We start from the raw sequence: 23,854 nt of genomic DNA, 5'->3' as shown, positions 1-23,854 counted from the left end.
TTATACTGCCTTTGGGGATGCACTTGATGATCAATTATTGCTCATCATTGACACTGGCATATTGCCTACATCCTTTTAACCTTTTCCTAAAAAACTAAAAACCCAAAAAATCACAAAAGAACTTTATCACAATCTACTGATGCAATGTGGGTACTTTCCAGTGACCTTTTTGAATATCCCTGATTTTAAGATGGAATGTAATCAAACAATAATAGCTCTGCTTGGTTTACTTTTTCTGAAGAGGACTTTGTGAAGCAAAATTAATTTCTGGATGTAAATACCTAACTCTCTAATGGACTGAGACCTCATCCCTACTTTCTACCACTAGTAGTTCAAACTCACCCAAGACCTGACCACACAGATCCTTCCTTGTTTTTACTCACTATCCCACTTTTCAGTAATTTTTAAAAAGGTAATGCACTGCAGTTTTTTTCTTTTTTGACACTTTTGATTGAGCAGCCGGAGAACTTCTTCATGTGAAATAAGAAAGAACATTTTACTACATGCCTGGTGTCCGATCTCATGGGAGAGAATGTAGGCAATCACGGCCTTTTTTTCTGTTAGTTCATCACTTGGTTGCAGCAACAGAGTTGACTCGTCAAACATCAAGAGTCCCCAGTTTTCCATGGCACGGTTATCAAAGTTAGGTAGGGCAATTATATCTAAGAACATTTAAATGGAGGGAAATATGAAATCATCTCTTTCAAAAATTTGAGATATCCAGATGTACCCCAACATGAAATCATAAAATTACTGAAAGAAAATGCAAGTGCATGTTTATAATTTGAGGAGAGAGAAGACTACTACCAAAGACAGAAGCTCAAAAATAAATTGTTTTGACTATATAAGAACCAAATATTTCTGATGAGGGGCCACCATTCAAAATATACAAAGAACTCTTAAAACTCCACGGTAAGAAAATAAACAACTCGACAAAATTGGCAAATGATCTAAACAGACACTTCACTATATAAGATACACAAATGGCAACTAAAGATATGAAAAGATGCTCAACATCATATGGCATCAGAAAACTGCAGTGAAAACAACAGTAAGATACCACTACACACCTGTTAGGATGGCTAAAATCTCAAGCACAATGCCAAATGCTGGAGAAGATGTGGAGCTACAGGAACTCTCATTCATTGCTGGTGTGAATGCACAGAGGTCCAGCCACTTTGGAGGACAGCTTGATAGTTTCTTATAAAGCTAGACAAAGGCTGAGCATAAAGTCTAGCAGTTGAGCTCCTACGTGTTTACACAAATGAGTTGAAAACTTATGTCCTTCTAAAAACTTGTTTATAGAAGTTTTATTTGTAATTGCCAAAAGTTGAAAGCAACCAAGATGTCATTCAAGAGGTGAATGGAAAAACAAAAGGTTGTACATCCATACAGTAGAGGATTATTCAGTGATAACAAAGCATAAGCTCGCAGGCTAAGAAAAGACATGGAGAAAACCTAAATGCATATTGCTCAGTGATAGAAGCTAGTCTGAAAAAGCTACACAGGGAATGATTCCAACTATATAACATTATGGAAGAGGTAAAACCATAGAAACGATGAAAGATTAGTGGTTGTCAGGGTCTTGGTGGGGGGCCTTGGGGATGAATAGGTGGCACACAGGGGATTTAATGGCAGTGAAACTATTTTGTATGATACTATAATGGTGGATGCATGTCACTGTACATTTGTCAAAACTCCCAGAACTGTACAGCACAAAGAGTGAACCTTAAAGCAAACTTTGACTTTAACCATCAATATTGATCCATCAACTGTACCAAGTGCACTGCTCTAATGCAAAATGTTAACAAATGGAAGAAACTGTGTTGGGGAGATGAGGTACATGGGAATGCTCTATACTTTCCATGCAATTTTTCTGTAAACCTAAAATGGCTCTAAAATATAAAGTCTATTTAAAATGAAATATTTTAGTTCATCAAGAGATACCATAAACAAATTTGAAAGGCAAACCACAAACTGGGGGAAATATTTGCATTTATTTTACATATATCACAAATAATTGGACAATATTTTTTAATACTTAAGAAATTCTGACAAACCAAAAGGAAAAAACATCAAAAAATTTTTTTCCAAAAATGTGAACACTAAAAAAATAATTCAAATAGCCAATGTAACATGTTCAGTGACATTAGTTATCAAAACAAAAATTAAAACAATGATATAACTTAATCTCTCAAATGAGTAAAACCAATAACTAATATTGGCTGGTATTAGTATTAACAATTAGGTATAGGAAAACTGGCATACAGCTTACTGATGAGGGTGTGCTGCTGCACGCTTTCTGGAGCAATCCAGCAAAATGCCTCATGATCTTTAAAAATATTCCTACCATTGACTAAGTCGTTCAACTTTTGGAATGTTGGCAAATAGCATGGATATTTGTAAACATTTATTTTTATTTTTTTAATGTTCTTAAGTTAGTCCAAGAAAGGGCAGAATCCGTCTAAATGTCAGCCACAGAGGATTCCATAAATTATTTCGTCAAACTGATACGCAGGCCTAGTATGTCTTAAAAATAATAATAAAAAAGATTAGGTTATCTGGATCATGTTGTTACATACTGCTAAATAGTTTTTTAAAAGGCCATTCAAAAAAGAGTGTCAACTTTTGTTAAAAAAAAAAGCAGCAGCAAACGAGGAGAAAGACAGAGATAAGACTAAGACAGACATTGGGAAAACATACACCAAGATGTTAGCTGTGGTTATCTCTGAGTGGTAGTATTACATTTTCTTTGTGTATGTGTGTGTGTTTGTCCCTATTTTTCTTTATTTTCTGTATTGCGATTATTTATTATTTTTATTACTAGAACAATAAAATATTTTTTATTTTCTTTTGCTAATGGGACAAATATTCCTATAGTACATGCTATATTCACCTAATGAATATTCTTTGCTGTGCTGTATTCAATAACTTAACTTTACACAAGAAAAAGGCAATCCAGATCCTGCACCCAAGTTACTCTTGAGCTAGTGGGGAAGAACATTAGGATCTAGTAGGTCAAGAGCTCAAACAGAGGGGTGCACAGGATGCTGTGGAAGTATGAGAAAGGGAGTCACAAAGGAAAGTATGAGAAAGCTCCCTGGAGGAAGGGGCACTGAGACAGAAACAGAAGAATTAATCAGTTGGGTGAAGCACTGAAGGATGTGCAAACCGCATGTGCAGGAGTCAGAAGGAGATGAGAGAAAGACGAAAGGGTAGAAGGGGCAGAGATGGTTCTAGAGCCTCCTTCCCACCCTTAGGAGCCGCCAAAAGCCCAGAGAGGTTGGCAAGAGATGCTGCGCTGTGAAGCAGGGTATCGAGTTTGGACTTGGTCCTCAGAGCAATGGAACCCACAGAGAGGTTTTAAAGAGGCGGAACATAATTGGATTTTGCTTTGCAAGATCCCTGCGGCCTCAGTGTGAAATACGGGGGAAGGCTGTGAATCCAGGTAAGGGCTGTGGTGGGGATGTTGGTGATATAAACTAGGGAAAGTGAGGGGGTGGGCGGAAATGGGTGGATATAGAGTGAAGGAGGTGACTAACTGGCTAGGGGAAAGGCTTTCATGGAAAACGGCAGCAAGGGTAATTCCGGACTTCTCCTTATCTACATAAAGATGAATGGAACCCGTCTTGCTGGACAAGGGTCATCCTGAGATCCTCCAGCCACAGAAGTGCCAGAAGCTTGGTCCCCAGGCTCAGGCTCGAAAAATGACAGGTATCTTCTGCAGGATCCCTGAATGGGCTGAGACTGGTCCCATGCCTTTATTTCCCACTCCTCCTTAGCCAGAAGGCTGGAGCTGCACAGCCCCTGGCTTCCTGGTGTTCAGGAGGCTTGAGCCCCCAGATATTTACTCCCCACCTTCTTCAACCTTCATCCACTAGTACAGGCAGAGCATACTTTCTCCAACACTTTAACATGTCAGAGTTATGCATTTACATGGTACCCTCAATTCAGAGAGGAAAAACACTGAACCAACTTTCTGAGCCAAGTGGGTCACATAATTTTATGGGCATACTATTCAGATCTGTGAGAGATCAAATGTTTATATATTTCCTCAAGGATCATGTAATGTCCACACATGATTCCAATTTTATACAACAAAAATTCACAGATGGGACCCCCAAGCCCTAATCCAATGACTCACAGCTAAAGAATATTAAGGAAAACAACAACAACAGAAACCTTTCTAATGGGAATTGGAGTAACTCACATAGACCAGCTAAGAAGCCTCCAGAACTTTGCACTGCATGCTTGCATAAGAGAACAGGACAGGACACATGACAGAAAGCACAGTCTGGAGGATGTGAGGCTGCCAATGAGTCCCCAGGGGGAATCTAACCGCTGAGCACACTCACTGGGCACCTGGCAGTGTACAGAGAATGAGGCAGATGTGTTTAGGAAGGTGTAGGACATCAGAATAGGCGCCAGCAAGGCTAACTTAAAAACAGCAGCTAAATGGTAAAAATGGGTGCTTGGAGCTCATCTGCAAACCTGACCTCAGACCAGGACCCCTGTAAAAGGAGACCAATTGCATGGGAAGGGAAGATGCCTCACCTGTTTTGGGAAGAGGGTAACTAATATTAAATAAATCTTCCAGAAAAGAGAAGATGGGCCCTGTGATGTTCAAAGCAAAGTCTGCATTTCCATTTGCGATGGCATCTTTCCTGGCCCAGATGCGTATCTAAATCAAAACAGGTTAGCAGCAATTAGGAAAAGCAGTCATGATTTTGGGATGTGCCAGCCTGTGTGCTCCAATTCCCTGATGCTCTGGAGTCAAAGTCTTACCTTTTCAGAAGAAGCTGCATAATAAGATGTTCAATTTGTACATGCACTGGGAAAAGCCCAGAAGGCTATTTGCTAAGTTGCAGACAGTGGTTCCCTGGAAAGTATGTTAATTTCAATCTTTTAAAACAACACATAAAACTTTTGGAAATCAAAAACAATCCCTGGAATGGTATGAGAGTAAAGGGACATCTGGGTCTCTTGCTTCCCATTTCAGGACCTATTTCCAATGTTCCAAAACAGAATTGCACGGTTAGTGGGGGTTGTACAGTATGGTATGTATTAAACAAATTTGAATCATGCAAATTGAAAGTAGTTTGTTAATGAAACCATTGTACTCCCATCTTTTTTTTCAGAATTTGCAATCAGATTAAGTCTCCAGATTTTAAAAAGTTCATCAAAAGTCTTACGATTTTACAATTGTTGAAGCAAGTGAATTATATTCTCTGTTTATGACATTGTCACTGTAGCAGGTAAAAAGAAATCCCTTCCATGTTTTGTTACTTTCATGTAACTGTGCTGTTGTTTGGGTACTTGGGAATTTATTTGTGTGATTGTGATGACAAATGTGCTGTTTTAATATTCACTCTTAGTTTTATATGAAACCACTTTATTCCCCACAATTGTACCATCTAAGGCCTTTTTAATGGAGTTGCTAGCATTTGTGCCAAAGAACGTGTATGAAACCCAATCATCCTGGCACGAAAGCTAAAGAGGAGGGAATTAAAATAATTGTCCTGATGTGGGCACAGATAATTTGAGAAGGCACTCTCTGCAAAACATTAGAGAAAAAGCTGAGAAAACGAAACCCAGCACAATATTTGCAGGCTGTTCTAATCCAACAACATTCACTTTGCTTTTATTTCTGCTCGAAAATTTGTCTTGAATTATGTGAATTTGGAATTACATGAGGTCTTCAGGAATGTTCCTCTTTCACAAAATGCAACCACCTGTTTCTTGAAGCCTCCTGCCTTGATCTCCTCATTCCTTTGGGTCCCCCTTATGCTGCAGAGGCCTCCATATCCAGGGAAGGAGGGCCCAGGAGTCCGGCCTGCCCCTGCACCAAAGTTACTCTCCCCACCTCTCTTTCTAAACTTTGGAGGCAACAGGGAAACTGCTAAACCAAAGCCCACACTACCGAGTGGGAAGAATCACCCCTCACCCCACACTGGAGAGAATGTGCACATTTTAACTGTAGACTTTTGGGAGATAGCGGCAGTAACAATTAACGTGTGTATGTTAACATTCAGTTTATAAAGCTCCTCTCATAAATGACCATTCCACAAGCCAAAAGGGAGGCAGATGACAGAGATATGAAGCCACATGGGAGGGGTGGGGGGCACCTGGTGGGGCAGTGAGGAACACAACCCTTTAAGGAACACTGTGGAGATGCAGCCATAAAGTGTCTTCAGAATCACATGTGTGCTCGCGGCCCTCCTGGACATGGCAGACCCCAACATCCAAGACTGGAGTGTCTGCACATGTGCCCATGTGTGCTAAATTCTACTCAAAATATGCTATTTCCATATGTTGTGTGTCTTGGTTGTGTGTCTCCTATGTTTAACCTCTTGCCACACATTAACCACATTTTCAATTTTACTACATTTTTATCTCTTTCTTAGTGAGTGATTTTTGTGCTGTCTGGACACTATTCCAAGAGCTCAGTCTGGTTCCCCTGTAGAGTATACAGTGTATTTCTTTGCTTCACGGAGCTGAGCCAGAGCCAAATTCAGCATTCCACTGATCAACTCATCCCAGATTGCAATTTTCTGGCTAAGAACGTCACTTTCTCTGACAAGTTCCCTGTCCTCTTTATTCCCAAGGCAGCTGGCTTTCTTTTCAGGGTAATCTTTCACAAAGAAGCGGATTTGGTCCTTTTATAGGAATTGCTCACTGCATGGCAGCATTTGAGATGTAGGTGCCACCAGACCAGCTAGGTTCACTCAGCTCTGAGTCCACTCCTTCACATCAGGTACAAAGCAGGTGCTTCCCAATCAAGCCTGAGTAGATTCATCAATATGCGTCATGAACATTTGACTTGGCCAGTGTTATATCTGTGTGTACCAAGCACCTACCAGTGGTCACTCAGCAAGGGAAAGCAGGCTGAAGCCCGCAGCTGAGGCCAACAACAAGCTGCCGCTGGCCCCTAAGGCCAGATGACGGATCCATCCTTGGCCGCAGTACAGGAGCAGTTTGAGTGATGCTCTCCCTGGTGAGAGACCTGGCTCATCTACAGCTTCCTTGTCCCCATCAGTCAGTGCTACGAGCCCAGGAGATCTTGGGCCCAGGAGAGCTCTGAGCCAGCCGGAGGGCCGATCTTGCTCAGCCCCTGCAGTTGGTCTGCCTGAGAAGAGCCGGCCTAAGGCACTGGCCTTACCTACCTGCACACTCCAGGTAGGGAGTGACCCAGCATATATAGTACTGCCCTAACAACCTGGATGTTTTCCTCAAGGATTGCTATGCAACACGGGTGTGACTGGGTGAAGACTGGGGATTCCCAGACAAGGCGCCTACCTTCCACAAGTCTGGGGACGTGCTGGACACCCCAGACCTGAGAAACCCAGCAGCACTGCCTCTGAGCAGGGAAGATATTTACACTGCCCGCACCACTTCAGGCAGAGCGGCTGCTCATGGCTGGCATCCGTCTGGCTCGTTGCTGCCTGCGCCATACTGGTTGCGAGACATTTTGAGCTGCCCCAACTTCACAGCTGCATTAACATTGTAGGCCACAGGCCAACCTGAGCTTGGTGGCGCCGAGTGCCCACTTTCCCTTTCTCTCCTGTCCTCTGAGAGACAGCAAGAGCTGTGAAGAGGGCACTTGCACATGCCCTGAGTGGGCTTGACGCGCAGCCTTCACTCCACAGCGCTGCGTGGGATCGTTGCATCCCGAAGGCAAAGCCGCACTCAGCTCTCATGCGGCCTGGGAAAAGCTGGAATGAGAACCGGGAGGTGACGGTGGGGTAGGTAGGCATCGCCCCAGGATGCAGACAGTGTGGATGAGCACCCTGCAGCCAGCACAAATGCGCCCTTACCTGGAGAGTCGTCCCTACTCACCTCCTTGCCCCTTTCTGTTCTGTTGATGTGGTCATAGTCACATATAGCAAATGCAGCTAAATAGGTTGGCATGTGGGGCGTAGTGTAAAAGGTAGTTGCAGTCCATTTGCTTCCATTAACATCCCTCTTTTCAGACTGACCTAGAGAAATTGATTTTAGTCCAAATCACTGTAAACCTAAGCTAGAATATCTACCTTTGAGATAATTTGTCAAGTTGATTGTCAGCTAGCTATTTCTTCCCAAATGCTGCCCATATGCCAGCAGTTTGGATTTCTCTATCCATTAGACTATTGAAACCATATTAGGAAGAGCTAAGGACAGACAGCATCCTGGTCCTAAGTTAAACACATGAGCCAAACGCGTGAGCACTGAGTCAGGCCCGTGATCCTCCTCCTTTCTTCCAACCACTCCTACTGTTTCTACACTGTGTCCATTTCTCTAGAGCTGCCCATGCCCATGGTAGGTCAACAAGGTACAATTCTTCCATTTCCAGCTATCAGTTAGGTCTTCGCTGGAGGCAGACTGGTGCCTTTAAGTCTGAAATCACAAACTCAAATGCCTGTGAGAGCCAGGTGCTTGATGTGAACCAGGCTGGCGCCCACTAACAGGGAGTTGGTTGAGGACTGTGCCTGGCTGCGGGACGTGGGCCCAGCCTGCAAAATGCAGCCTCTTTTCAGCCGTAACATGGTCATGTAGGAGCTGCAGGCCTAGGGTTGTGGGATCATGTAAGTTTTCAAGGAATCTTGATTTTTATAAGGAATCTCTGGATCTTTAAAAGTTGAGTACGAATTCAATCAAGAAAAAAGAAATTATGTGAGCTGAATAAAACACATCTGTGCACCAGATTCAAACCAAGTCCACTAGCTTGTTATCACTAATGATTAATATTGAAGTCCAGACTAATGGGCAGACAGGCAGCCAATGTGTAAGAACAATATAACACCCCCAGCTTCTAATGCAAAAAGAATCTCCAAGATACAGGTGCTGACACATACCCCATGTGACTGCCCCCCTAATTATAATACATCACCAATGCATTGCCTAGAAAAGCTATCGAATTAAAAACTATTTCAGTGGTAACTCTATATGTGCATATGTAGTTAATATAGATGTTATATATAATGTAATATATAATAAATACATATATAGTTCATGTATACAAATACATACATATGAGATGAAAGGAAATATTACCTACCTAGTTGTGGCATATTAGAAAGGGCCACATAACTTGGATGATGAATAATTGTAATATTAAAAGTTGCCTTCAGAGCTGGCTCATCAAAACAAGGGAAAACATTCCTGGCAAATGTTGGTTCCAGCTGAGATGCTAAAAGGGCCCTGAAATACATTTTTGGGAAAAATCTATTTATTTTTATTTCAATCATAAGAAGCAATATATATGGAGAGAGAGAGAAAGAGAGGGGGCGCAGATCATGATTATATGCAGGAAGAAGCTAGAATGTTTTCCTCATCTTCCTCACTACCCCCCCATTATGCACATCGCAATCCTCACTACACCTTAGAACTCTTGTAAGACCTAAAACACCAAATGACCAGAAAATCCTATTAACTTCATTACATCATACATCTTTTAAACCGTTCACAAACAATAAGAACAAATGTAGCAAATACGCAATGCCAGGCTTCCGAGAACCAGTTATTTTTTAAACAAGGATTACTTCTTCGGGAACGGTCGGTCTACTGCCTTCATCCTCCATGAAAGCACAAGTCAGCTGAAGAATGTCAACATTTTTATCTTTTACTCATGTGTTCCTTCTTCTTCCTGACTGAAACTTACAAAAAGGTTTATTTTGCGCACCCTTGGGGGTAAACAAAGTGGGCACATGCCAAATGAACAAAACGACTTTCATTTACATATGTGTAGATTTTTCAGATCTCTACTATTCCTTCCCCATCTCCAAGGAAAAATACAAAAAGTGGCATTACCCCACCGTGCACTGGAGATTTAGAGGGAAAAGCTTAGGGACAAGAGTATTCTGAGCAAACAAGGAGACTGTTAGTTTCATTCTCTGTTAGCACCACCTAAATTTGACAAGAGATGCGTCCGAGCAAACAACTTTCTCTTCAACATAAACCCGCATTTTCGTTATCCCACTTTCTAAGACTCCGTGACCTGGTACCTGTTTTTACATGGATGCTAAATTCCTTTTTTCTCCTAAGGTCTGGAGACTTAATGTCTCTGGTGCATTTACTCTGCTTGAGGCTCAGTTCTTAGATAAATACAAGGACACCTGTACAAATGGTACTATATTAGCATAAAAAAATGTTAGGTAGAGTGAACAAGCACATCCAACTATATAATATATATACTTATATATTTGGAAAGCCGACAAATGCCTATTGTTGTAAGGAAACTTTCATGCTCATCAACAGGGCTATAGGTTCAAAAAGATAAGAGATGCCAGCGTCGAGTCACAACTTCACCAAATCCAGAATCAAGCAAGTGCCTTCCAATTGTATGATTAAGTCTCCAGAGAAGTGAAATAAAAGAAGCTGTCTTGGATTTTACTCAACTATTTCCCTCCCTGGTTTTGTACAAACAAACAAAAAGGGAACAATCCCTATAACACACAGTCTTTCTGGCTCTCAGTCTTAATTGCAAAGACCAGGGCCAGCCAGCAAGCACACCCAATCTGGTTATGCCACATCTGGGGACTGAAGGCTGTTATTTATTTCTCTTCTTTCTTTCCTTGGGACTCAAACAACCCTGTAAGGATATCCTGACCTCAGAAAATAGAACCATCCACCACTCTCTCCTCCCTTCAAACCTCACTACAACATGCTATTATGGTGCCTATGAAGTCCCAGCTGGCAAGGGAGTTAACTTGGGGGAATTTGTTTCCTTGGGACTCAGTATTGAAAAGCCACTTTCCTGATCTCTTGGACAGCCAGAAGATCATGGACTCATCACTTTCTTGTGCTGGAAGAGGTCTTAGTAGTCAAGACCTTATAATGCCTTCTGGGGTCCATCTCCTACCATATAAAAATACCTACTCAGTAAGGCACTTCATTCCAAATTATTTCATGAACTGTATGCCTATGGATGTAGTTAACAAGTGCTAAATAGCAGAGCTGGTAAAGAATTAAATAAGACTCTTTGGAGAGTTGTGCCCCCAATTCTTTTTTTTAAAACAAGAACACACTCTGAAATCAGAATGTTTAGTAAAGACAGATGTTACACCACTGGACTGTGGTTCAAGGGTTGGCCCATGAATCATGTTTGTTTATTACTTGTGCAATAGGATCTTAAAACTGAAGTTTCCACCAGGCAACAAAAACATGGCAGATGTAAAATTCCAAAGAAAAGTACCAAACCATGTTGTGAAGACTTTCAAAGCAAGTGGCCTGTGGGCCCCTCTTGGCTTTTGAGCATATCAAGGGCAGAGAAGAAGGGTCAGGAAATGGGGACAAAAATTATCAGAGAAGAGATTTCCTGGGGAGGGTAATTATTTTTCTAAGCCCTCATGCTGTCAGGGAGTTGGGAGGAGGTGCAAACCTCTAATCATGACCTGGGGGAAGGAGATAACTCAGAGCAGCAGCAGAATTTTCTAAGGCTGAGAGACTTAAAAGCTGGTGCCCAACTCATTCTTGAGAAACCCAACGTTGATACTGGCTGGAGTCTAACTCCTAGGGGCAGGAACTGAAAGGTAGGAGAACTGACTGCTTTGGAGGCAGAACCAGAAGAGCAAGGCTGCTTGGGATGCATGTCCATCCCAGGCGAGGGATGAGCAAGTGCTCCTTGGAGGGGCTGTGTGCGCTGAGACACAGAGGGGAGGCAGGATGGGGAGGGTGTTGGGCTGCATCTAACAGAGCCACCTGCAGGAGGCTGGAGCAGGGTGGAGACTCCCTCCCCGGTGTCTAGGGACTGCGGAAAGAGTCATAAGTGGCCATCAGAACAGAGAAATAAGACAAGTGCCCTGCAGGGTCAATGCAATTGTATGAGAAAGAGCAACAGTGGGAAGACTGAAGAGTCCAGGGAAACAACACCTCAAGGGAAAAGAGCATCTACTCAACCAGAGTGAGACCAACTGACAAAGGACCGTTTCAAGGAGGGAGTGCCTCTGTGTCCCCTCTCCCTGTCTCCCCAGTCCCACCGGATCTCGTGGGGTTGAAATAGCAGCTCTCAAGATGGAAAGTGAGCACTAGAAACATACACTGGAGAAATGGAGGGACCACAACACTTTACCTTATGTCAGGTTTCCATCCAGAAGCCAGGCTGAGCCTGGGGAAGCGAGGGCACAGGGGACAAAGGGATACGAAGCAGTCAATTAAGTTCAGTGTTTTGAGTATCACCCAGGACTGGATTTTCTAATTTTGGCAACTGGCTGGTGTTTGTGACTTAATGGCTGTAGATCTTCTGTCACCTAAGAATGAGCAGGAATTTATGGGTTGCTAGTGTATTCATACAGGAGCAGGAATTATTGTCTCAGAGGCTAAATTGTAAAAGCACAGTGGGAGAAACACAGTTACACTTTTACTGAACTATGAGGTGTGCTCTTTCAATAGGCTAGTCATTTTCAAAAGACAGAGGATCTAAATCTTTGATGAGAAAAACCATCTCCCAGAGAAAACTGCTCAGTCACATGAAAAATGTGGGTTCAATACCTCTGTAGGATAATGATTTGGCCCTTTTTCTCTGTGACACCATACGGCATCAAGTGCCTGGCACCTGAATTCACTGACCTTGTTTTGAGACTTCTGAATTATTTCTGAATATTACTCAAGTTTTTCTCTTGTGTGTCATACCCTAAGAACTGTGCCAGATTTCCTAGCATAAACAGTGACTGGAAGTATTTTTCAATTCTCTGTTCATGCCTTCCACACCTGCAGATTGGTTGACTTGGATCCTGTTCTTGTCTTACTTTGTCCCAAATGAAGAACTCTATTTTCTCCAGTCATTTCACACTAGCAAGCCACTCCCATCTCTTCATTCTTCTATTTCCATTTCTCTAAATACCACCATGTTCTTTCCTATCTTGTATAAATGAAGGAGCATAAGCAGAAATTTCAGGAAGTATTCCTAAAGGACACTTTGAACAAGGATGATATTATACATTGTCTCACAGAGTCTCAAAACTGGGAGAAAGACGTGAGACCGGTTTTCCACCATGAGGGAAAGACCTAGGCTAGAGTTAGTTTTCTGCTGAAAACAACTAAAAAACCTGATGGAACATAGGAAACGACCGTTTTCAGACATTATGTAATAGGAAGCGAGCGCAGGACTATGATTCCCAAAAGAAGAGAAACAAGCAAGGTGAGTTCTACAATCACCCTTTCTACCTGGAAACAGTTTCTAAACTGCAGCACAGAGGGGGACTGAAGCAGAATTCAGAGGTCTCGCTGAGTTGAGGAGACAGAGACTGGTGCTCAGGGAGACCCAGACAGCTAGAACTCGCAGGGTAGAATGTAAGAGAGGAGATAGGTATGCAGAGAAAGATACCCAGAAATATGCATAGACTCCCCCTTGAGCCTGTGGTCAAGTATTAATCTGTATTTCAGGTCAAGCAGAGAAAAGCTGTCAGGAAAAGAACAGCTACCAGGATGGGGGAAACTGCACAGGTCCCAGAGCTCACATAGTTGTTCAAATTTCCACAGACCAAAGTATAGAAATCTCCAGAATATATGGATGTTTGCCCAGAAGGGTAATTAATGCTTGAGCAATGAGCTAAAGTAGCCCTGGAGTAAAGGCACCTTTAGATCCATTCCCAAAGGGCTTAAACACAAGCCTCAAGAGACCAAGGATCAGGGGGATCGCCAAGTAATGTATGTGCCTATCCAAGAGCTCAGCACTTGTTGAAGCAATATAACAAAGTGCAGCACTCAGTAAAATGAGAAGATGTCTAAATGTTTGGAAACTACGTAGGCCAGTTCCAAATAATCCATGAGTCAAAGGAGGAATCCAAAGGGAAATTAGAAAGCATTTTGAACTGAATTCTAATGAAAAAAAACCCAACATAACATCATTTGTGGAATGCCACTAGAGCAGTAGTTAGTGGGAAACATATAGCATGAACTGTCTATATCAGAAAAGAAAAAGTATCTCAAATCAATGCCCATGCACCCACCTTAAAAAAATAGAAAAAGAAAACGAAATGAAACCCAAAGTAAAAAGAAGAAAGGAAATAATAAAGATTAATGCATAAAGCATTAAAATAAAAAACAGAAAAACCATAGAGAAAAGCAATGAAACAAAAAATTGGTTCTATAAGATTAAAAAAGTAGATAAATCTCTAGGTACACTGATCAAACTTATTGGCTATCAGAAGTGAAAGAGACTTGGGAAAGGCCCACCCTCTTAGAGATGTAAAAGCTGAGGCTTTGGAGTTCAGCTTAGACAACTAGTGAGTGGCAGAGGTGGTCCTAGGACAGGGTTCCAGCTCCCCAAAGAGGGCAGATACAAATGACCGATATCAGAAATGAGAGGGATGATATCACACAGATTCTACAGATACTAAAATAATAATAAAGGAACATTTTTTACAACTTTATACTTATAAAATATGGCAACTTTGATTAAATGGACAAATTCATTGAAAGACCCAAACTAGCAAAGCTTACCAATGAAGAAATTAATAACCTAGATTGCTCTATATCAATTAGAGAAATTTAATTTGTAGTTGAAAGCATCACACAAAAAAAGCTTCAGGCCCAGGTGGCTTCATTGTTGAAATTCAATGAAGTATTTAAGTTAGAAATAATACCAATTCTACATACATTCTTCCAGAATATTAAAGAAGGAATACTTCCAAACCCATTCTTTGAAGCCAGGGGTATTCTGATAACAAAACCAGAAAAGAAACAAACAAAAAAAACCCATAAGCCAATATCTCTCATGAATATAGATGTAAAAATTATAAACAAAATTTTAGTAAGTCAAATGCAACAAAAGATAAAAAGGATAATGCATCAAAACCAAGTGAGATTTACCTTAGGAAGGCAATGTTAGTTTAACATTAGAAATCAATCAATGTAATTGTCCACATAAACAAACTAAAAAAGAAAAAACATGTAATAATCTCAATAATGCACAAAAAGCATTTGACAAAATCTGACATCCATTCTTGATAAAACTCTCAGAAAATTAGAAATAGAAGGGGACTTCCTTAAACTGATAAAGGGAAACCTACAAAAAAAAAACTACAGAAAAAAATAATAAATAACAGTACAAGACTGAATGCTTTCACCCTAAGGAAAAAAACAAGAATGTCTGCACTTATACTTCTATCCAAGATGTACTATAGGCTCTAGGCATTCATACAAGGTAAGAAAAGAAATAAAAGACATCTAAAGTAGAAAAGAAGTAAAACTGCCTTAAAGACCATATGATCACTTATTTAGAAAATGTAATGGAATTGTAAAGTTTCACCACTATGTATGTATGCATATGCCAATACTCACAGGGTATACACTTTAAGTACATACAGTATGTTATATGTCAATTATACTTCAGTAAGCAGTTTAAAAATTACTAGAAATACAAAGAAGCAATAAAATGTGCACTATTACCTGGAGAAAAAGAAGTCAGAAACAAAACTAAAAATGACATGATGAAATTACCAGAAAAGACTGTTAAAGCAGTTAAAATATGTTCAGTATTCTTAAGGATAGAAAGGAAAACAAGAACATACTGAGGAATGAAATGAAAGATATAAAAATGTAGACATTTTAGAGATTAAAAAATATACCTTGAATGAAAATTTCACTGGCTTGAACTAAAATTATATTGGACACTGCAGAAGAAAAAAATCAATGGAATGAAGATAAAACAATAGAAACAGATGGAATAAAATAGAGAATGAAAACAATATTGAACACTAACAGAACATCAATAACTTGTTCAATGTCAGGCAGTCTGATAGATAATAAGAATGTAATTGTCAATAGAAATGTAAAGAAAGAAAAACAATTTAAGACATATGGCAGAAAGTTTTTCCAAATTTGATAAATACTATAAACCACATACAAGAAGCTCATTAAATTTCAAACAGGATGAACTAATATAACCACACTGAAGCAAATCATAATCACTCAAAACAATAAAGGGAAAATCTTAAAAATAGTTAAAGAAAAAAGGCCAACCACAATTTAAACCCATAGGCTTCTCTTCAGGAACTAAGCCAGAAGGCAAGGAAATAACATCCTCAAACTGTTGAAATTGAAAATAACAACAAAAACAAACCTGCCAATCTAGAATTCTATACTCAACAAAAATATTTTTCAAAAATGAAGGAAGAATGAAACTTTTTCAGACCAAAAAAAAAGCTGAAAGAACTTATCACCAGCAGACCTGTACTTGAAGAAATATTAAAGTCCCTCCAGTGGAAATAAAATTATACAATATGGAAATGTAGATGTACACAAAGTGATGAAGAGCCCTGGAGATGATATATTTGTAAGTAAATAGAAAGGATTTCTTTCTCTTGTTAAATTTATTTAAAAGTAATTGAGGCAAAAACAGTAGTAATATATTGTGGGGTTTATGGCCTATGTAGAAGTAAAATATACAGCAATGATAGCACAAAGGATAAGAGGCGGGCATTGGAAGGATCTGTTCTAAGATTCATACATTATATGTGAAGTGGTATAATACCATTTGATGGTAGTCTGTGATAAGATAGGGATGTCTATGGTAAACTGCAGGGCAATTCTCCTGCCCTGCTCCCCCTCCACCACACACATAGATATAGTTAATTAGCTGAGTTAAGATTAAATGGAATAAGAAAACTACTGAATCAAAGAAAAATAGAACAAAGGACAGATGGGACAATAGAGAACAAATAGCAAGATGGTATATTTAAGCCCAACCAAATCAGTAATTACATCATATGTAAATAGTCTAAACACTAAAATTAAAAAGCACAGATTATCAGATTGCAAGACCCAATACTACATTTTGATAGGAAATTCACTTTTAATATCAAGACATTTATAAGTTAAAGGTAAAGGGACATGTAAACAGTAATCATAAGAAAGCTGGAATGAGCAGATAGAGGGTTGCTGGTCTAGTGCATGGTCTGCATAGGGCACAGTCTCTTCAAAGTGTTGTGGGCAGGTTAGGCAAGAGTTGGCATTTCTTATGTAGACATGAACTTCAGATTTTTCAAACAAAAGGTAGGCATTTTCTCCATGGTAAGCTCAAAATAACTCATTCTATACCTTCTCTGTCCACTTATGCCAATAAAAGGAGATAGCTCTAATACTGCACTGTTTTCCAATTGTTTTTCATGCGGTTAGAGCCTTCCTTCTCACATTCATCCATACCTTACATAAGTCCTGCATGCAGTAAATAAGGAGGTACATAAAAAAAATTATCAGAGCTCATAATGGTACAATAGCATCTAATGAAAGAGAGATTTCAAGGACTCCTATTCATTGACTGGGATTAGTGCTATAAACATTGGGCCTCTGGGAAGATTGAGCGCATCTTCAGGAGGACAAGCAGAACACAGTAACCTAATCTTCTCAGTACTGGTGTAATTAATTTTATTCTCAGGAAGATACTCAGAAAAGGCTTCTTTACATCTTTAAAATGGTCAAAGACAACTTGGTAGCCCTTCTGTTATCCAGGGCCATTTGAGTGACCAGGAAAGAATAAAAACACAAGGCTTTTTCCTTTTCACTTTCCCAGTACCTCGGCTAGCAGATGACTAGGCAACCCTCGACCAGCTGAGCAAGTGGCCATCAGCATGAGCATTCTCTGCAATGGGTTCTGGGGGCGCTTCTTATAAAGATCTCTTATCCAAAATACACAAAGAACTCAAACTCAACAATAAGAAAACAAATGTGTTAATTAAAAAAAAGGGCCAAAACCCTAAACAGACAGCTCACCAAAGAAATTCTGCAGATGGCAAATAAGCTTATGAAAAGGTGCTCCATATCATCTGTCATTAGGGAAATGCATATTAAAATAATGAGATACTATTACACACCTATTAGAATGGCCAAAATCCAGAACACTTACCAAATGCTGAGGAGGATGTGGTACAACATTCATTTGCTCTCATTCATTGCTGGTAGGAATGCAAAATAATTCATTTTGGAAGACAGTTTGGTGGTTTCCTCCAAAACTAAACATACTTTTATCATGTGATCCAGCAATTATGACCCTTGGTACTTACCTAACGGAGCTGAATTTTATGTCTACACAACATTCTGCATGCAGAGTTACAGCAGTTGTTTTCATAATTGTCAAAACTTGGAAGCAACCAAGATGTTCTTCAGCAGGTGAATGGATAAACTGTGGTACATCCAGACAGTGGATTATTACTCAGAGCTACAAAGAAATGAGCTATCAAGCCATGAAAAGCCATGGAGGAAACTGAAATGCATATTACCAAATTAAGGAAGCCAATCTGAAAAGACTACATGCACATAGTATGATTACAACTACATGACATTCTGGAAAAGGCAAAAAACTATGGACACAGTAAATAGATCAATGGTTGTGGAAGAGGCAGATAACAGGATTTTCGGAAAATTGGACACATGCAATTATACATTTGTCCAAACATACATAATGTGTAACACTAAGAGTGAGTCCTAAGGTAAGCTGTAGACTGGGTGATTATGATGTGTCAATATGGGCTCATTGGTAAAACTGAGAAGTACCATCTGGTTAAGTGATGTTGAAAATGGGAGAGGATATGCATGTGTGGGTACAGGGGCTCTATGAGAAATCTTTGTACCCCCCTCTCAATTTTGTTGTAAACCTAAAACTGCTCTTAAAAAATAGTCTTAAAGAATTCTTAGACATGACTTCAAAATCATCAATGAATGTACTTCATTGAAATGAAACACTTTTGTTCTTTGAAAAACCTTATTAAGAGGATGAAAAGACAATCCATAGACTGGGAGAACACATTTGTAAACTACATAATTCACTATGGACTTAGATCTAGAATATGTGATGAACTCCAAGAACTCAGTGATAACAGAGCAAACAATTCACTTAAAAAATGGGCAAAAGACAAGGACAGACATTTCATCAAAAGTGGTGCAGATGCTAAGCACAAAAAGATGGTCAATATCATTAACCACTAGAGAAATGCAAATTCAAGCCACAATGAGATATCACTATACATCTTTCAGAACAGCTGAAATAAAAAACAGTGACAGTACCAAATGGTGGCCAAGATGCAGAGAAACTTTCATACATTGCTGATGGGTATGTTAAATGGTACAGACGCTATGGGGGAAAAAATGGCAGTTTTTAAAAAACTAAACATGAAAATACCTTACAACTCAGCCATTTCAGTGCTGGGTATTTATCCAAGAAAATGAAAACTTGTTCACAAAAAACGTATACACAATTGCTCATAGAAGCTTTATTTGTAATAGCCCCAAGCTGAAAACAACTAAAATGTCCTTCATTAAAGAACAGCTCCCCACACCCCCAGCCCCTGTCAACCAGAATCCTACTATCTGTCTTCAGGAATTTGACTAAGGACCCTAAAGAATGTTCTCAAGGTTCATTCACATTGCGGTGTATATCAGAATGTCCCTCTTTTTTTTTTTTTGAGGTTGAATAATGTTCCATTGTATGTATAGACCACATTTTGTTTATCCACTCATGCATGGATGGACATTTGGGTTGCTCCCACCTTGTGGCTATTGTGAATAAAGTTGCTGTGAACATGACTGTACTGATCTAGAATTTTTGAGGGTGTGCTACAGGAATCTGTTTATTTAATAGGCTCTTTTGGTGATTCTGAAGCACATTAGAAGTTGGTGAACCACTCCTGCAATGCAGGAGTTCCCAAAGTATAGATGGAGAAAGATTTTTGGCAGCCTTTTGTTATATAGATCTGACTCACACATGAGAAAGTCAGTCATTTTCCAATTCTATGAACTAACTGTTCTGAATAGGTCAAGAGAAAGACTTGGTTTGGTGTCATGTATCTTGAATACCTAATTCTAATATCCTTTTAAATAAACAGAGAACAACCCTCCCAATCAGAGCCTTCAGATCCTTCAGCAGGCAATAATATGAGGAAGAACTTAAAACATCTTGTTTTTGTTGTGTAAATTTGTGCCACTACTTTCTATAAATCACAAGTGATTTTCTATTTATAGTAATGATATGGAGTTGCTTTTTAATAAGTCTACATAATAGTTTTGCTTAAATGGGAAGACAGACTATTTTTTTTAAGCAAATAAGAGGACCAGGGCATATAAATATGGCAAAATCTGAAATAGTGATATGCCAGTGAACAAGGTTTGGGAAATGCTGCTTAGAGAGACATTAGCATTTGGATATTGTTTTCAACTTTCTATCCATTCAGGAGGGAACCAGACCCTGACACACAGAAGCACGCTTCCAAGGCACCCAGCAGATGGTTCCTATATGGCAGAAATGTGATGGCGTCTGCCAAGGGGAGAAAGGTAGAGAACAGGTGGGAAGCATCCCCAGGAACGGCTGAAGCTAGAAAACCATAGCCTACATCATGGAAGTGTGAGATCATAATATTTTGTATGTGTGTTTTTAATGACTTTCTCTTTTCCCTTGATGTTGAGTAAAATTATTTAAAAGCTTTAGCCTGTCAGCACTGTGATAAGGGGTCACCAAGGAGAGAGGTGAACATGTTCCAACCCCTGCAGCTGGAATTAGAGATACCAGTAAGCAATTTCTTCCCTGAGAATCTTCTTAAACTCTACCAGGAACACGTCTACCATGTTTAGACAACAGCAGGCAGCTCCTAACAACTATACCCTGAGCTAATGATAGCAGCCACCACTGCACAGCTTGTGTGCCAGTCACTGTCCCCTTTCTCATTTAATTCTCACAACTGTGACACTGGTTATTTCTATTCCATAAACAATGCAACTAAGTCAGAGAGGTAGAGATGAACTGGAGTCACATAGCTCAACTCTCCTGTTGGGCTTCCTAACTCTGCCTTACCACAAGCCATCATTTTGTCCAGGTTCTTTGTGACTTTGGCTTCAAGCTCAATGGCAGGTATCTTTTCCTTTTGGTTTCAGAAGCAGAAACCCAGAACAACTCTGAGGTGGTGGCTCCTCTAAGATGCCACAGTTCTGGAGCTCTACCTTAATCTGTAGGACTTAATTAAGATTTTTGCATGCTTGAATTTTAAAGTTTTCAAATATGATTTCTGGTTACCACTGAGTTGGCAGCACTCTAAAAAAATGGAAAGGGACCTTCTTTCCCTGGGCTTGCAGGTGCAATTATCTGAGCCATAACCCCATTAAAACAAGGAGAAGGACAAGGTGGTGAACAGATGAAGATTCACTAACTGACAGCAGAAAACACTGACAGATATGCATCCCAGGAGCCTCTATTTTTTTCCTCTGAAAATTCTTGCATCCTGAACTACATACACAGTTATTTCAAAAGGTTTCCAGTGCCCACAAATCCAGTAACACATCATCCTAATGAGAACTCTTTCAAAACTATTTGTCAAGCATTGATGCTTTTTCAAAATAGAAAAACCAGGCGTAAGTTTCGAAACAAAAAGTACAGATGACAGACACATCCAATAAGACTGCTTATTAAACTTTTTTCAAACTCCTGAAGTTTTGAAAAGAGTACAAGAGATGATTTGGGGGGATAATTTCATAGGTTTCTCTCCCTCAGAAAACATCTGAGAACATTTTCTCTAATAATAAAGGGCGAAGAACATGCAGTTATGTCAACTGCACATGCTCCACCAGTGCCTGAGGGAAGGCGATCTTCCATTTGAAAAATTACCGTTTTGGTATCTACCTCTTACGGAAAACATTTCCACGGCGCTTGCCCGAGGTCGGTCATGTGGTCGCGGAACGTGAAACAGGGAGTTTTTAACGGGCAACATTCCGTGTGGGAGACATTATCCCAAATGAGTGTAAAGAGAGCACATGTACACTGCACAGTGCGTGAGCTTGCAAACTCAGAGGGAGGTCGTTTGTCATCGCTTTAATTTTTTTCTAGTGGAGAAACCCCAAACCGCGGGCTCCCCAGCTCTGCAGCGCGGTTCAGATTGCTAGGCGGTGAAGCTGGGTGTGTATGTGGGGTGCTGCTCACCAGCCAAATGAGATGCGCGCCCCAGGCAGGGGTTGAGAGGGGATAAATTAAAGAGGTTTCCGAAATTTTGGAGAGCCTTAGCAGAAAGAAATAAGTATATATGAGAACAAACAGCCCCACAGTGGGTCCGTTTGTTGCAAGGGCAGCAGTTACAGAGCGCCTGGAAAAAAGGCAGAGCATGTTGCTGAGGGCCGCTCGGGGAGCGCACAGAGCCCGCGAGGGTCCCCGAGCTTCTCCAACTTTAGCATCTGGGAATCATCCGAGATCGTATTAAAACGCGTATTTTGATCCTCTTTTAGTCAAGGGTGGACCTATAAGGGTCTGCATTTCTAACAAATTCCCAGATATTACAGCTATTCCTGGTCCGCGGACCAAACTTTGAGTAGCAAAGGATTCGCTCACTGAAGTAAAGAAATTCCAGGTTACAGGGAAAAGGACTTTCAAGAGGATCATAGACGACTGTTGTAGCGGCAACATTAAATAGCGCAACGGTAGAAACGAACTGGATCTGCTGGAATGGGGCTGAAAACTGGCCAGCGGAAGGAGCACGGTGTCCAAGCCGTTATTCTGAGCAGGTTGCCAGGAGAGAAGGGGATAAAGAAGCCCTCGCCCATTCGGCTCTAGAAGAAAGCGTCTCGAGGGCTGGGCTGGGCTGGGGGTTTCGGGGGGAGGGCGGGAGATGCGCACCTAGACGCAGGTAGGCCGCTGGGCCCCCAGCCTGAGCAGGGGCCGAGGAGACCCGGACCGCCAGCCCTTACCTGCGCTCACCCTGGTCGGTATAGACGTTGAGGAAGAGTCCCTCCCTGGCGTCCTGGTACACCGGGCCTGAGAAGCTGAGCTGCAGTTCATAGCGGCTCCCGGGCTGCAGGGCCTCACCGAGCTCCAGCACCATGTACTGCATGTCCAGCGCGAACCACACGTCGTTCACCGGCACGCGGCCCACGGTGGCATCCCCCGCGCCTGGAGACAGAGGACCGCGCACCTCGGCGCCCTCGCAGTCCAGGAGGAGGCTGTGCAGCAAGAGCAGCGCGGTGGCCGCGGCGCAGCGCACCGTGATGTTCACGCGGCCGCTGAAGCGCAGTCCCGGGGTCGGGAGCTCGTCCGGCCGCAGCCGGGGCCACAGCTCCAGCTCGTAGTGCAGCGGCGCGAGCCAGGGCGGCAGGCGCAGCTGGTCCCAGGGCCCCGGGGGGCGCCGGGGGCCAGGTGTGGCCGACACCTCCGGCGCCCCTGCGGGGCCCGGCTTCCAGGTCGGCGACGGCTCCTCCCGCCCGCCCGGCGACGAGGGCGCGGCCTCTGGGACCCAGCGGTCGAGCAGCTCCGACCCGGGAGCGCGAGCGCAGTGGCCGTACAGGGCGGCGAGCACGGCCAGCGCCAGCAGGAGCGCGGCGGCCAGCCCCGCCAGCAGCAGGGCGACCCCGCGGCTTACGTAGAAGCCCGAGCTGGAAGGGGGGCCCATGGCCGGGCCGCAGGTGGGGGTGAGGCGAGGCGGTGGGGTCTCAGCGATAGGACCCCCGCGGCCCCTCTCTTGCACCGTCCCTCCTGGTGCTCGAGGAGCCTGGCAGACTGCAGAGAGCGGCAGGGACCACGGCTTCCCCCTCCCAGCTAATCAGATCCAGGTCCCTGCCCACCCACCCCCGCCCCGCGAGAGCCTGGGGGGAGGCGGACCCTGCGCATCCGAGCGCGCGCCCCTTTGGTCCGAAGGGAAAGACCGCATAGAAGAGGCTTGCAGAGTCGGCGCGGGGAGGGGACGGTCGGGCCAAACTCGAATCTGGACACCGCCGACGGGGATATTTGGATTCATGGGATTTGCTGGGTGTGCCCCGGGGCGGTTTCGGGTGTTAGGAAAGAGACAGGTAGGGAGCACGGTCGGCGGCGCGACTGTAGGGACGGTCTGCGGGCACCACACCTGCTGGCCACCACTCCGGGATTCGTGCGCTGGGAGGTGGGGCGGGGACCTAAGGGCCTGGATGTTGGGGG

The 23,854-nt window shown here is 42.1% G+C and overlaps 1 protein-coding gene across 3 annotated transcripts in view; it reads right to left on the bottom strand.

Moving 5' to 3' along the window:
- LVRN (laeverin) overlaps positions 1–23,483 on the bottom strand; it is a 60,096-nt gene extending 36,613 nt beyond the window's left edge. For all 3 annotated transcript variants that reach the window (XR_005054608.2, XR_005054610.2, XM_036993731.2), the window contains exons 1-5: positions 22,636–23,483; positions 9,035–9,177; positions 7,837–7,976; positions 4,555–4,681; positions 508–662 (exon numbers count right to left, since the gene is read on the bottom strand). Coding sequence is in view for 1 of the 3 variants with exons in the window: in XM_036993731.2 (XP_036849626.2) it covers positions 508–662; positions 4,555–4,681; positions 7,837–7,976; positions 9,035–9,177; positions 22,636–23,333 (1,263 nt within the window). In the remaining 2 variants the exon portion in view is untranslated. The remainder of the gene's footprint in view (positions 1–507; positions 663–4,554; positions 4,682–7,836; positions 7,977–9,034; positions 9,178–22,635) is intronic.
- Between the last annotated feature and the right edge of the window lie 371 nt (positions 23,484–23,854).

This window comes from Manis javanica, chromosome 14 (genome assembly GCF_040802235.1).
Source record: "Manis javanica isolate MJ-LG chromosome 14, MJ_LKY, whole genome shotgun sequence".
Lineage (NCBI taxonomy): Eukaryota > Metazoa > Chordata > Mammalia > Pholidota > Manidae > Manis > Manis javanica.
Note: the sequence above shows the minus strand (reverse complement) of the source record. Positions and strands in the feature narration are given on the sequence as shown.